Here is a 14,459-nt window from a genome sequence, read left to right on the forward strand (position 1 = left end):
TCCACTTCACTTCACTTCCCTGGGGCTAGTATCCTGTGTTTTCACATCCTGAGTTTCCTCAGGGCTCACCATAGGGAGTGGCTGCAGGCTAATGGCTGCTAGATGGTAGGTATTCTTTCCTTTCTCAGCTCTGTTTGTTTCTCAGGGCTCACCAGCTCAGGTTGGAGGGCTGCAATCGCCGATGACTGTGACATCCTCTGTTTACTGATAATGGCAATATTTTATTTATCATCTTTGTTCCCAATATTCCTGGTATTAAAGTGGTTCTACTATAGATGGCTTCTGTGAAAACTCAAATTACCTTGATAATTCTTCCAGTTAAAAAAAAGAAACTCAAAGAGACGATTGGTATTATTAACAGTGTTTTTATTTACAAACAATTATTTTTATTTGGCCGTTTGGAAAACCACTAACATTTTTCACTTTTAGAAAACATTAAATAATAAACAAGATGTTATACAGTACTTTGGATAACTTCTTCGATCAGTGTAGTGCAATGTATTATTGGCACCTAAAAAGTGAAATTTTCTATTTTCCCCTTTCATCTCCCGTTGTGCAGTTATATGACCAAAAAGGAAATGAATCATTAAAAATGGATCTAAAGCTGTATTTCCTGGCCCCTAACTCAAAGGCTTACTGATTTATATTCCCCCTCTAGCCCTGCCTCCACCAAGTTAAATGATGAAAGATTCTACAGTCCTATTGTTCCAAAAACAATACCATTTTGTGGGGCTTGGAGATTCCAATTGATGAGAGAAACTTCTGCTATTAGGTGAAGGAAAGGTCCTGGCAGTGGTGTTGGGCATGACACTCTTTTTCAGTAGCCAGGTTGAGTTGTCACACACACTGCAGGGAGATTGCACCAGATAAAAATCTCTCTCAAGCTATGTTCTTAGCTATAGTCTCTTTAAAAATTTGAAATATCATCCATTAAGCAAGTGAAAGGGTTATAACTTTACTAAGAAAAAAAATACACACCACCACATTAGGCTGTCACTGAGATACTAAAATATCTGCCCATTATACTCTTTGGGAATAAATAGATTTTACATTTTTTCCTATTTTTTGGGGGGGTTTGTTTTTGTAACAGTTCTAGGCTTGCCATAAACAGAGAGACCTTTTCATGAGCTCAGTACTGTGGCTTTCCCCCTTTTGATTCCTCTCTATTCAGAGGCCAAGAGGGAAATACCTCAGTTAGACCTTAGCTTAAGTCCATGTTACTTAGGCCTGGAAGTTTTCATTACATAGTAATACAATCAAGGTATCTTTGGAGAGATTCTGTAATCTATTACTCTACCTTGAGGTAAGAACACTTTTAACCATCTTAAATTAATAGAAAAGAATGTTATCAAATTTTTGTAAAGTCTCAAAAAAATTCACACTTTTTTTAAAAACAAAAGATTCTAATTTAACAATTGTCCCTGCCAGGAAACACTCCCTCACACTCCAGTCTAAGCCTGTTTCCTCTTGTTCTATTCTTAGTGCATGTGGAGAACAGCTGGTCACCATCCTCTCTGTACCAACCCTTTATATACTTGAAAACCAGCAATGGTTTGCCCCTCAGTCTTCTCTTCTCCATGCTGAATAATCCCAGTTCCTTTAACTTTTCATCACAGATCTTTTTTTCCAACCCTTTAATCATCTTTGTGATTCCTGGCAAAAACAGCAGAAAATATTTTGATTACTTAATCAGAAACGAAAGCCTCAGGAATAAGTTGCCTTTTAAAAGTTCGGTATGTATATTTTTAAACCTACAAGTAAACTTTGCAGGGAGGAAATGTAGTCGGGGGCTCATTGATCTTAGAATTCCAATCTTGTCCTGTTGCCCTAGTGTGAGTTTGAAACCCATTCCAGCACATCCAGCGCCTCAAAACATGAGATTTGCCTCCTATCCTTTCCTGACACAACAGCACATAGGTCATGATCTAGATCTGCCTAAATTTATACCGGTTTAAAAATTAGTATGAAAATCTATTCAATGGAGCTTCCCCCATGCTTCCAAACACCCTGCTTCCACAAACAGAACCTTTTCTTCAAAACAACCCGAACTTTCATAAAGCTTCTTACAGATGACCAGAAAGAGCCATGTTGTTACGGTAAAAGCTGTTGGTTTTCAAGTGTAACCTGAAACAGTGAGGGTTTTATATGTTAACCTCAGTTTCCTGTCTATTACTGAATGGTCTACTGTCCTTTGTAGTGATCAAACTCGATGCCATTAAATTCACCCCCTATGACCACAACCTGACACCTCTTCCAATTTTCTCTTGCTGCCAATATAAGGTCCTGGAACTGGATGCCATTCCACCGTGTATTTTTTAACTCCAGAGATCACAAGCTGCCTTTCCCTTGCAACTAGAGTCTGTAACGATTAGGAACACGTAACTACGTATTACCAATAACACATTTACACAAAACACAATACTACTAACGAGGGATTATGTGCCCACTTTACATAATTGTCTTCAGAAGAAAAATACAGTTAACAAGAATAAATGCATCTTGATATGTTATACACCCTTCTTTTACAAAGAGAATGGCAGTGAAAGAGTTCAGGAACTATCCATACCGAGTGGAGAGCAGAAACCAAATTTCACAAGCACACTGTACAACACATCTTAGGGGAAGTCAATACTACTCGTGGTACAACACTGAACAGATAACAGAATGGCCATTTGCACAGATTTCTTCTGAAACTTTCTCCCATAATTTGCTACAAGAAACACCTTGCAACCAGGATGAAGGATGGTATAGGTCACACACGCCGAAGGCCTTCTTAAGAGACTCAGCATGAAAGGTTAACACCCAAAAATGACTTTGGACACATCTACAGATGCCCTCCTGTATTTCAAGGAGGGTGTCACTGTTCGTTGGGATTGCACAACAAAAGCAGGCCAGCGGGATGTGGGTCACCAACCAGACTTTCCTGACCCACTCTTTTCCTAGGCCTGATAAGAGGGAGGAGAGGACAGGAGGTGAAGGCTGGAAAAAGAGGAGGGAGCAACATGGGGGTTCATTGCTAGTTCTGGAGTTGCTCACGTTCTTCAGAGCAGTGGCCTTTTTTCAAGCTCACATCATCCAATCCAATCTCCCCAGTGTGACCATGCCTTTTTTCACCTTTGAAGATGACCTAGAGAGAGAACGCACACACGGGTCAAGCCTCCTCTGCTCCTGTCCAACGTCTGCTCATTTACCAAAATAAAGGCAACCTTTCCCCAAAACTAAACAGTAAGCTTAACAGAAGGAAAGACTAGAACCGAGTTGCCAGTGTCACTGATGCTTGCCTTTTGGTAGGAATTTAAGTCATCAGTCGACTGTTCACCAGATCACCTTACCCAGAATCAGTTCCTCTTTGAAAAGTTATTCTAAACAATAGTTACATTTAGGAATGATTATGAAGTGGAGACTTTGTCAAAGATTACCAAGGTCAGAAGAAAAGAGTGGGATGGAATATAATGGTGTAGAAATTAGGAGCCAAAGATCTGAAAGATCACAATCATGCAGCCTATCTTAGATGTTTTCCAAGTTTTGTTGCTTAAAATGGAGCAGAACCAAACACCCTAATGCAATCACAGCCTTGGTCACTTATGTCAAGACCAAAGTCTTTCCTGCATTTTATCTTCTGTAGAGCATCCTTGCTCCTTTTAAAACAGAAACCTATGTTAGGGTGTGAAACAACTTACTGTTTTTTATCTCCAAACAATGTAAATATTGAGAGAAAATTTCAGAAAAATAGTCAAACAAAATCCAATTCTCTGATAAAAGCTGTCTTCATGGACTCCATCCTTTCTTTTTAAAGCAGTTTCTAGAAACTATACCTCTAGGTATAGATGCAGAATCCCCTAATAATTTTTATAAGTATCGCCATAAAGATGACACGTTTCCCAAATACATTCACTATTTCAGTGGGGTGTTAGAGATCTTTTATTGCCACCTATAACTTGATTACTTCAGATAAAATTTATATATTCAATCGAAGCTTTCCCCACATCCTGTCCTGAATAGAATAATACTTTCCAAACATATTGTTCTGGTTCCCACCCAAGGCTGCTTAACTATGATCTCTGAGCCAAAGAAGGGGAAAAAAAGACTTTAAAGAAACATTTAAAAAATAACCCACTTTAGGGTAGCTCATGGTGCTCATAGTTTGAAGTATAAGGAGTTTGAGTAAAAGGAAAAGCAGGTTAAGCCCACCACAACCCCCACCTTTGAAGTTTTTGTTAACTTTTTTTAACTTTTGCAACTCCTAAATTTTTTTTTTTTTTTTTCATTAAAAGTAGGGGCTGTTCACCAGGGTCAGGGGAGAGGTGGTGATCAGAGGTGGCCGTGAAGAACATGTATGAAGGAGCACGGGGTTAAAGAAAGAAGCAAGAGGCAGGGTCACCGCGCCCGGAAAATGCAACAGCCTCCTGCCTGAATTCAGGAAGAGAGGAGGAGGCTTCCACTGCAGACCCCCGAGTTCTCCTCTGAAAGGAAAACCTCCCCGGTTCTGCGTCCCTGGCGGGTCTACTTACGCTCTTGATGTCGGCCCCTCGCAGGGTGATGTGCGTTTGCCTCCAGCCATGGCCACCATTTCTTCCCCACAGGGCTGCTCCGTGGGCACCGTGTTTTCTCACAAACACCTGGAGCGTGCCGGAGTGCAGCCCCGTCACCTTGTGCCTGAATGACAGGCACAGGTCCCCTGCATGCAGGAGGTGGCCGAGAGGGAGCAGCAGGCGGGCGGCCCTTCCCAGCGGGCCTTTGGCTGCTGAGACTGTCAGATACTGTCCACCTGCAGGGGAAGAGCAGGGCCGTGTGTGCGCATGCGCTCAGGTGTCTGCTGGCACCAGGGCGGGGACTGGCACTTCACTTCTGTCCTGGTAAGCCTCAGGCTGTGCCAGTCATTTGTAAAGAATTGCAGACTTTTGAAGGAGGAAGACAGGACTTATCTCTATGACTGTCTTAAATTCTGTGGTTTTCTATTAACAGAGAACCTTTGCTCATGAGGGGCACAGATTATGCCAAGAATGCCTGCAATAGTAATCTTAATGCTATAAATATTTCCAGTTGAATATGATCAGACACACACAGCAAATACACACTCACCACCTCTTGATCCGCACACATCTACTGCCCGGCTGGTGTGGTGGTTGACTTAAGTTGCCAGGGAGAATTTTCTAGGTGGATTTTCTACTTCCCGGCAGTAGAGCCGATGGTGATTTAAAGGGACACTAGATCTGATTATTCTTGCTTCTCCCCACTTAAAAAAAAAAAAATATCTCAAGGGAGAAGGATCATTTACAAATGAGCTCACTGTGGTTCTCATACCTGACCTCAAGAAGACGCAGAAGTGTTCTGGGAACCTGCCACTCTTCCCAGAGCATCAGTATTACTTGGAGGCAAACAGTTTAAAACATGTTTATATGAAAACAAATCCATAATAATGCAATTAATATATACAATTTCTATTACGTATACATGAATACAAAATGTTAATAAAATCTTTCCCTTTAGAAAGGTCACTTTGATGATCTTGGATCTTCAGGGCTACAGCTTTTGCTTCCCCCTATTGTTAGAGGAACTGCAATTAAGGGGGAAAGATTTGAGCAGCAGTGATGTGGGAGGGGGTGCTGCTTCTCAGGATAGGGAAAGCTGCAAGTCATATTTTGAAACTCAGTCCGTGTACAAATGACATTCCCCTCAGGCTGTTTTATTGCAACCAACTGAAAAACACACTGATGTCTCGACACTGACTTGTCCATAGGAAGAATGTGGTTGCAATGCTGAACATGTGTATCTGTTTTGGTAGAAACACCACTTACATTTCATTGGAGATGATTTCTTAACACAAACTGTACAAGACATGACAAGGTTTGGGATGTTATTCTGCAAGTGACTTCTCCTCTACCAAGTCCCCTCTGGCCTTTAAAGACCCAAAGAGGTGACCTGTGTGTACCTGTGCAAGTGCTCCACGGGGAGCATCTCACTCAGCCTGCTAACAAGCCTTGAGGTGAATACCTCTTAGCTTCTGCATCTGTAGAAAAGCCTGAGGTTTTGGGAGGTGATGTCACCCAAGGTGTCATCCAGCCACTGTGTAGCTGAGTAACAGTTTGAGTTCAAAACTGCCTGAATACCTGTTCAGCATGGGAATCACCTATCTCCACATTTCCCTCCTCCAGGAAACTGTGAACTCTTTGTTGTAACCAACTTCTCCCCTAAACCCCATTGCATTCCTAATACATGGTAGGTGTTTAATGCCATTTGTTGAATTAATGATGTTCCAAGAATACAGCAAAAAACAACAGAGAAATAAGTCCCTGAGTCATGTACTTGAGTCACCAAAAACAAACACAATTTTTTGTACTCCTTCCTCCTCTCCCTTCCCCAAATGAATCCAAACAATATTTTGAGCCAAAATATTTAGATGGATTTAGAATGTCTCCCTGTTAGTCAGCTTTTTGAATCATCACAGGTATTTTGGTCAAGACAAAGATATAAGGTTATTACAGTTAATCTGTAATATTTAAGAAAACAAGAATTATCTTAAGTCCCTGTGGAATGGATACTATCACCATACCAGATACTGCCTACAAACAAGACAAGCTAACAAAAACCAAGGAATCCTATGAAGAGTCAAATAATCCTTTTATATAGATACTTAAAAATCTATAAATGAGGTTACAATTGCTCTCCCCCTATAGGGCTACTCTGTAGCCACTAGGAGTTTATTTTGTTTTGTTTTTTAACCACAAATAATTTTTTCCCTTTTTAATAAATGGAGCTATTACAAACTTAGAAATGGTAGTGAAGGGAAAAGTTGATTGAGCATTCCAAACTACCCTATTAAATATTTTCACTTCTGATTACAAAATACTGGTTTAAATATAAAATTACATTTATTTTCATGGATTCATTTTAAAGCATCACAGTATCTAAAGTTGGTTTTGGTCGATAATAGATGCCAGATATACAAGTGATAAAATTTTAATTTCAAACAGATAGGAAATGATATCTGCACAAGGTTACTTACTACAGCATTGTCTGAACTATCCAAAGGCTGGAAACAACTGAAACGTCCCTCAGTGGATGGCTGCTTAAATACGTTTAAGGAGTAATGGAGTAACCACCATTAACAAGAGTGAGGGTGCCCTGTATGTGCTGATACAGAACAATCCTCAGCAGCAACAGCTAATACTATTTTAATGGTAACTCTGGGCCAGGGACTGCCTTAAATGCTTTACATATGTTTAGCAGACACTACTGAAATAACTTAACTTGCTCAAGATCAAAGCTAGTAAGTGGTGGTGCCAGGTTACAGCCCAGGCTTCCTGGCTTCAAAGTCCACACTCATGTTAACTCTTAAGATAACACTGTTAAGTGGAAGAAGCAAGGTACTGAAGAGGGGGCTGTTGTGTGGAAAAATCTCACTCTGGAAAGGTAACCAAGAAACTGGCTGCATCTGGCAGCCAGGGTTAGGAGGGAGATTTTATTTTCCTGTTTTCATGTAATTCAAAATAATGTTTCTTAATGCTACAGTGGACATACTTGTACATACATGCTAGCATATAATTTTATATTTAAATGAATTCCCTGTAGCTCTCAGTAGCAGGCTGAGTCAGTTGCCCTTAACTCTTGATCCCTAGAGATTAGGGTTCCAGGAAAAGGGCCTCAAGTTTAGTCTTGACACTATAGGAGAAGGACATGTATTCAGGGTCCCAGCGACAAGTCTATAGCACAACATCATATCTGTCAGGAGCACACACTCCCTAGAGGATGGATTAATTTCACTAAGTCACAATTAAGTTCAAGACTGAATGTGATAACAAAATCTAATCAGCACGAGGAAAGCAGCTAATAAATGCACTTATTTTGCAGCTATTTCTCAAAATTGTAAGTTTGTTTAATTAAGGTTTGTCTTAGAGATATTAGTATCTAAGAATATTTGCAAATCTGGATCTTGCATAAGAAATACACAACATAAAAATCAGTCATAACTGCAGAAATCCAAACATATGTTCCCTTACAAATGGTATAATCTAGATAAAAAGAAGCAAAAAGCAAACAGTTTGGTAATTAGAATAATCACACAAAAGTGATTATTTAAATTGCTTATAGTCTTTTTCTGGCCTTAAGCATGTAATATACGCACAACCTCACCTGGACTTCCTAGAAGAAAAGTAGGCTCAGAAAGTAAGCTTCAGTAGTATTTATCATCTGAGTGTGTTAGAATCTGTATATGGTCAGAATTTCCCAATATGTGCTAAAAAAAAAACAAAAACAAAAACAAAAACAAAAAAAAACCCCACCTGCAATTATGCCCTGACATATAAGCTGTATCATCTTTGGTCTTCTAACCACCTCTTCTAACTCTGTCATCTTTGGTCTTCCCATCCATTTTCCAAGATAGAACTCTGCTCTCTGATTTCTGTGGATGACCTGGGATGTTCCATTCTGGTTCAGAGGCTCCCAGGGCTCGAATCCAACCCTTGTCCAATTCTCAAAACAACACCTTGTCATGTGTCGCCCAGTCCAAGGTCTCCACTGACAGACCCCTGATCTCTCTTTAGACAGCTCTGACTATGGGAAAGTTCTGACAGTGAGCAAGTCAGCCCCCCTGTAAGTTTTTACCTACTGATCCAAGTTCTTACCCCCTTGCGGTCACAGAACAATTGAGATAGATGTTGCCGGTCATGTATTTGAAAAGCTGCCCTGTTCCATTATTTCTACTCCAGACTAAACATTCTGGGTTCCTGGGTTTCTCACCTGTTTTTCTATAAGCTTTGCGATATCTTTCCATCAAGGTCATACTCTTCCGAGTCACCGACAATTACCTCTTTTCTCTGACTGGTAAGAACCAAAGTGTATTTTGCATTCTAGAAAAAAATACCTATTTCTATGGAAATGACCCAACTTTCTGGCAGCAGTGACACAGGGTTCACTCACATTGATTTTATCCATTAAAACTCTAAGTCTTTCACACTTACTGCTAAGTCACATCCTTGCACTCCCACAGTTGTGTGTGTGGTTCAAGAGCTACACTATGTATTCATCCCCAGGAGATGCCACCTCTTAAGTGTGGCCCACTGGTCTAATCTTTGGAGGCTGCTTGTGTCGGCACACACAGTTGCTTTCTCCCGTGGCTTTAAGTTATCCACAGATTGGTTAGTACACCTTCAACATCCAGTTCATCCAAGCTGTTGGCAGAAACCTGGAGCAACCCCAGAAAAGGGGCCAGAGCCAATGAGCAGGAGCTGTCTAATTACCCAGGCAGCCACCATTCCTTTCCACTTGTTCTGTATTATCACAGCCAAAGGACTGTTTCAGACCTTTTTCTGTCTACCATTCTAACTGCCAATCCTCTTTTCATTTTCCTCTTGGAGGGCAAGTGGATTTGGCGGGGGCGCAGGGGTTGGGGAGGGAGGGGGTTGGTCACAGCAAATTTAAACGTTTACATATGTGATGAATAATAAAAACTATTGAAAAGTACTAAATTGGTTCTAAAAGACAGTATTTAAATTCTAAAAAGTCAAGTATTTCACACGGGCTGTTTACAGACAAGTGCAATGAATTCTGAGATGAGTGTGAATTACTCTCCCCAGTGTACCTTACTTAGAACAGTTATTCATTATGATCATGAGCATTATTCACCATTTTATCACATCAGGTTGCTAAAGATCCTTCCTTCTGTAGCACACTACTCCGGGTCAGTGGTCACTCAAATCTCCAGGCCTGAGACCGGCTAATCAGATCATGTACACAATCCCAGGACAGGGAGGCCAGGCTGGATGGGGCAAGCCTCAGGAATGCTGCAGGGGCTGTGGGCACTGAACTGCTGAGGTGGCTGCATAGGCAGGATAGAGAGGCCTGGATGGGAAGTCTGTTCTGTAGCTCTGTAGCCTTAGGAAACTGATGTAACCCCTGGGCCTTTGTGAAATAAAAACATTACTTCCACAGGGTAGATAAGAGGATTAAATAAAACTGAGATGATGAATGAGTCAGGACTATAGTAGATATCAAATAAATGTTGATTTCTCCCTTATTCACAGTTATCTATGACATCAATAATAATGTCATCTGTCTCAGAGCTAACCTTAAGTGAGAATGAGAGAGATTGTACTGGTATGTGTGTATGTGAGATTAAAAATTATTTTATAGTTAAATCTAAAAACCCCTCTGAATTTATTGGGTACTTATTTTTTAAGTGAAACTGTTAGTCATTCAGTCGTGTCTGACTCTTTGTGACCCCATGGATTATAGCCCGCTAGGCGCCTCTGTCCATGGAATTCCCCAGGCAGGAATACTGAAGTGGGTTGCCATTCCCCTCTCCAGGCAATCTTCCCAATCCAGGGACTGAATCCGGGTGTCTAACATTGCAGGCAGATTCTTTACCATCTGAACCACCAGGGAATTTTTTAAAAGCTTACCTCAAATTTCATTTTTTAAATATCTCTAACATTTCAGTCTTAGGGGATGTAATGAATATATTTTGGCCCCCAACCTTTAATAACTTGCTACTCAAAATGTACATGAGGGATGAACCTGAAAAGTATCCCCAGGAAGTATGAGAAATGCATGAAAACCTACATTTTAACAAGGTCTCTGGCTGATTTGGTGCATACTGACCACTAAGAAGAGCTGGTTTTAATAGAGCATATCCTCAAGCTAACCTTTACATGTTCTGTGCTCTATCTCTATAGCTGGGATAGTATTGAGGAACTAGGCTTTTAAAGCAAGTAACTTTTTTTTTCTTTTTTTCATGATTTGCATCTTTCATTCCCGAGTCTAGAATCGGGAGTGTAAAAAGGAAAAAAAAGAACCCAAACTTCTCACCCTTCCATTAAGTTTGACTCACCTATGAAAGATTAACTACTAAAGGGAGGAGGGGAAAACCAACAATAATATGTAGCTTTGTTTCCTGAAGCAAGATGACAAAACATGTTGTAATTTCTGAAACTTTAAGATTCGTAGGACATGTGTAATTTAAAAGTCTTAATTTTCCGAGTGTCTATATTTACATCTACCTTTCCAATAACATTCACTTGTGGAAAAAGTGGTGGTAATTTATAACGAATTTGTCCAACATCCAAATTAGACTGAAAATTAGATTGTGAGAGAGATCCACAACTTCACAGAAATTTCCACTGTTTCCTTCTACTATTTCTTAAAGAAAGACATAATCAAGAAAACAACCAAGGACTATATGATGGCTGCTGTACCATATTTACCATATTATTTTTATACTTGGGCAGGGGGCACTACACATAACTTTATATTTTAGAATGAGTCTACATGTTTTATATTTACATGAAGCTGTTTTGAGAGAAATTAGCTGGCCTTTTAATAAATTACTTGTCTACTTATAATTCTAATTGCTAGCTAACAAATTCAGTTCACCTAAAAAAATGGAAGATGAATGCTGGACACACTTTCTTTTCTACTGAGTAAACAGAGAGCTGTGGCGCAGTATCCTTGAGTAGCGGAACTGGGTCCTCAGATAGGATCCAGCTGAAATGTGTACTAGAGTTAGACGAATGGTTTTACCTGCTGGATCCCTCACTGGTTCCCAGTGCACGTCACTGTCTTTTTCCCGGATCCATCCACAAAGCCCATGGTCAAAATTACAACTGTGTATCAGAACACCTGCAAGGAAATCACCAGGAAGATGAGTAGACCACAAACCCAAGGGCTAACAACAGCAAAAGTCTTGAGAACTAGGAGTATCTGTCCAAGTGTTCTCTCCTGTCCACATTTAAATATCCCACCAGAAGGTCTGTCCATGAGATCAAAAGGAAATCACATGAATCCCTTCTCAGCACAATGGTGCATCAGTGCTCAGCTGCAAAAATAGAGCACGCCACTGCTGCCAAATTATGACCTTGTTACATCATCACTTATAAAACATGACTTCCTCCTCAGCTTAACGCTGCTTCAGTAGTTTTTAAAAGAAGATAATGACGATTCACTCTTTTGCTCAACGGATCTAACTACAGGGGAAACCAAGTGGTAAAAAAAAAAAAAAAAAATGTACCATTTTCTCAGATGTAACCAAACAATCTACAATTTAAAAGCTGCTTTACTTAAAGCTGATTCATGTTGTTGTAAAGCAGAAACTAATACAACATTGTAAAGCAATTATCCTCCAACTAAAAAATGTTATTCTAATGAAATAGAGGGGAATAGTGTCATTATGACAGTACTAAGAATACAGGGATCTACCTGGATCATCCTTTGCTTCATCATCTGCACTGACTCCTCTTTCAATTTCAAATATTTCAAACAAGTCATTTGAAGGCTGCCGTGGAACTGCAAGAGAGATGCATTTTGCTCAGTTTCAATGAGGCACTGACAAAGAGGCATTACCTTTAACAATGGGGGAAAGACGTAGGTATTACACGCATCTGGAAACTCCAAAATATTTCATCACAGTTCACATGAGGATTCATGAAGTTTGTTCTGGAGAGATCTTATAACATTTTTCTGGGTACAATTTTATAAATGGGTTTCAAAAGCTTCTAAAATTCAACATACATTAAAAAGTATCTGGAAAATACATTTTAAAACAGCTACCAATTTCTAGCAAAATATCTCTATGACATTCTAAAATTTGTCTATGAAAGATACATTATGGACTCGAAGGCTGTTTTAATGGGGGGAGAGGGCCTGTAATTGCAGTGAATGGTTTAACTTTCTAACCAAAGCATGAACTCGTCTCCAGTGAACTCCGCATCTGCGATAGGCTTCAGGGCTTAAGCAGGTTCCCTGGCTCCTTTTAGATCAAATCCAAACCCCTTAGCACAGCGTTCACAATCCACCCCCTAAATCACACAGTACTGCCCGAACATGCTGTCCTGTTCACCTCTCTGACCCCTTGCCCAGCCCGGGATGCTCTTCTTCCTGCTAATTAACCAGTCTAACCTCCCCTCTCTGTTACCAAAAAAATATTTTTTTAGTCGCTCAGGCATGTCTGACTCTTTGCGATCCCATGGACTGTAGCTTGCCTGGCTCCTCTGTCCATGGGATTCTCCAGGCAAGATCTCTGTTCAAAGCTCAGCATAAATACCACTGGCCGGGTGAAAACTCTAATGTTCTGAGTGAATTCAACTCTTCCCCACTGTACTCAGACGACTCATATTTACATGCTGCTATTCCACTCTTTCCTAAAGAACTGCAGTCATTTACACACATGTGCGTCTCTTCCTCTGCTGGCTTCTGAAGTCCTGGAGGGCATCAATCGCGTCTTATTCATGTGGCATTTCCAGGGCCGCACCAAGTGACAGGCATTCAGTAAATGTTTACTGAGTGAATGGGAAGATCTTGTCAGAAGCCCATGTACACTTTAAAAATGGATTCATATCCATTTATTTACTTCTTCAATGTACATCTAACTGCCACACATATGCCAAGCCCTGGGGGAGGTCCCGAGGAGACAGACTCACAAGAGCAAGAAGGACCTGGCCCCCTCGGAGCCTGCATTCTAATGGGAGAAGCAAATTTTAAATGTAGAATTTAGGACACTACAACTCCAAATTCTAATGAAAACTAGCATGGAAAAGCACCAGATGATGTCAGGGAGAGTAGCTGGGCTGGGAGTGGAGAGTGTGAGAGAATGCTGGTGGTAGTGGAGGGGATTCTTGGCCCAAGACCAGGGAATCCTCCCTTTTCTTTGCCAGAACTTAAATTAATTAGCTCTATTTTTATAAGGCAGGGAGGAAAGATGTAGAACACCATGGAACAGACATCAGTCAAAAGGGTTCTTTTTCAATAATGTTCCAGTGATTTTTAGCAATAATTTTTAAAATTAAGTAACAAACCCATAATACTTGCCCTGATTTTTTTAGCTTACTACTTTTGAAGTTTTTCTTTTCTATTTTTTTTTTGTGGAAGTCTAAACACTGAAGCCCCTTCCTCATCTCCACCCCCCACCCCCGCCCCCCACTCACATATACCCATCTGAAATACAGACTCAGATGGGTGGAAGAAGAGAGGCTAGTTAATGGACAAGATCTCAGGACAAACTGATCACAAGCGCCCTTGGGGAGGCCACTTTTACACCCAAATGACTGACAGCAAAGTCGTCCAATTCCAGCTTTCCTTTCCTCATCTGGGGTTCTGAGAGGCAGTCCGCCTCTTATGACTAGAAATATTACAGGGTTGTAGGCACACATGTTTCATTTCTCATGACATAGAGAGTTTAAAAAAAAAAAAAAATAAATCCATAGAACAATTACTTTTTTGTTCCCTTCTCTTGTTATAGAATATACAAATCATCTCTGGACTGGAATAGCTCAAATTTGACACTACCATATTTTAAGGGCATTATGCTGGGAGGGATTGGGGGCAGGAGGAGAAGGGGACGACAGAGGATGAGATGGCTGGATGGTATCACTGACTCGATGGACGGAGTCTGAGTGAACTCCAGGAGTTGGTGATGGACAGGGAGGCCTGGCGTGCTGCGATTCATGGGGTTGCAAAGAGTCGGACAC

General features: G+C 40.6%; 1 protein-coding gene across 6 annotated transcripts in view; it reads right to left on the minus strand.

Moving 5' to 3' along the window:
- Nucleotides 1-349: 349 nt before the first annotated feature.
- The window catches only part of NPNT (nephronectin), an 80,757-nt gene continuing 66,647 nt past the window's right edge, over nt 350-14,459 (minus strand). For 5 of the 6 annotated variants that reach the window (XM_006077184.4, XM_025290336.3, XM_006077183.4 and 2 more), the window contains 5 exons: nt 12,193-12,279; nt 11,518-11,616; nt 4,512-4,768; nt 3,037-3,127; nt 350-1,653 (listed from right to left, as the gene is read on the minus strand). In XM_006077184.4, the coding sequence (XP_006077246.2) occupies nt 1,409-1,653; nt 3,037-3,127; nt 4,512-4,768; nt 11,518-11,616; nt 12,193-12,279 (779 nt within the window). In that variant the 3' untranslated portion in view covers nt 350-1,408. The remainder of the gene's footprint in view (nt 1,654-3,036; nt 3,128-4,511; nt 4,769-11,517; nt 11,617-12,192; nt 12,280-14,459) is intronic. The other variant, XM_006077187.4, reaches the window with a different exon arrangement.

This window comes from Bubalus bubalis, chromosome 7, assembly GCF_019923935.1.
Source record: "Bubalus bubalis isolate 160015118507 breed Murrah chromosome 7, NDDB_SH_1, whole genome shotgun sequence".
NCBI classification, from domain to species: domain Eukaryota; kingdom Metazoa; phylum Chordata; class Mammalia; order Artiodactyla; family Bovidae; genus Bubalus; species Bubalus bubalis.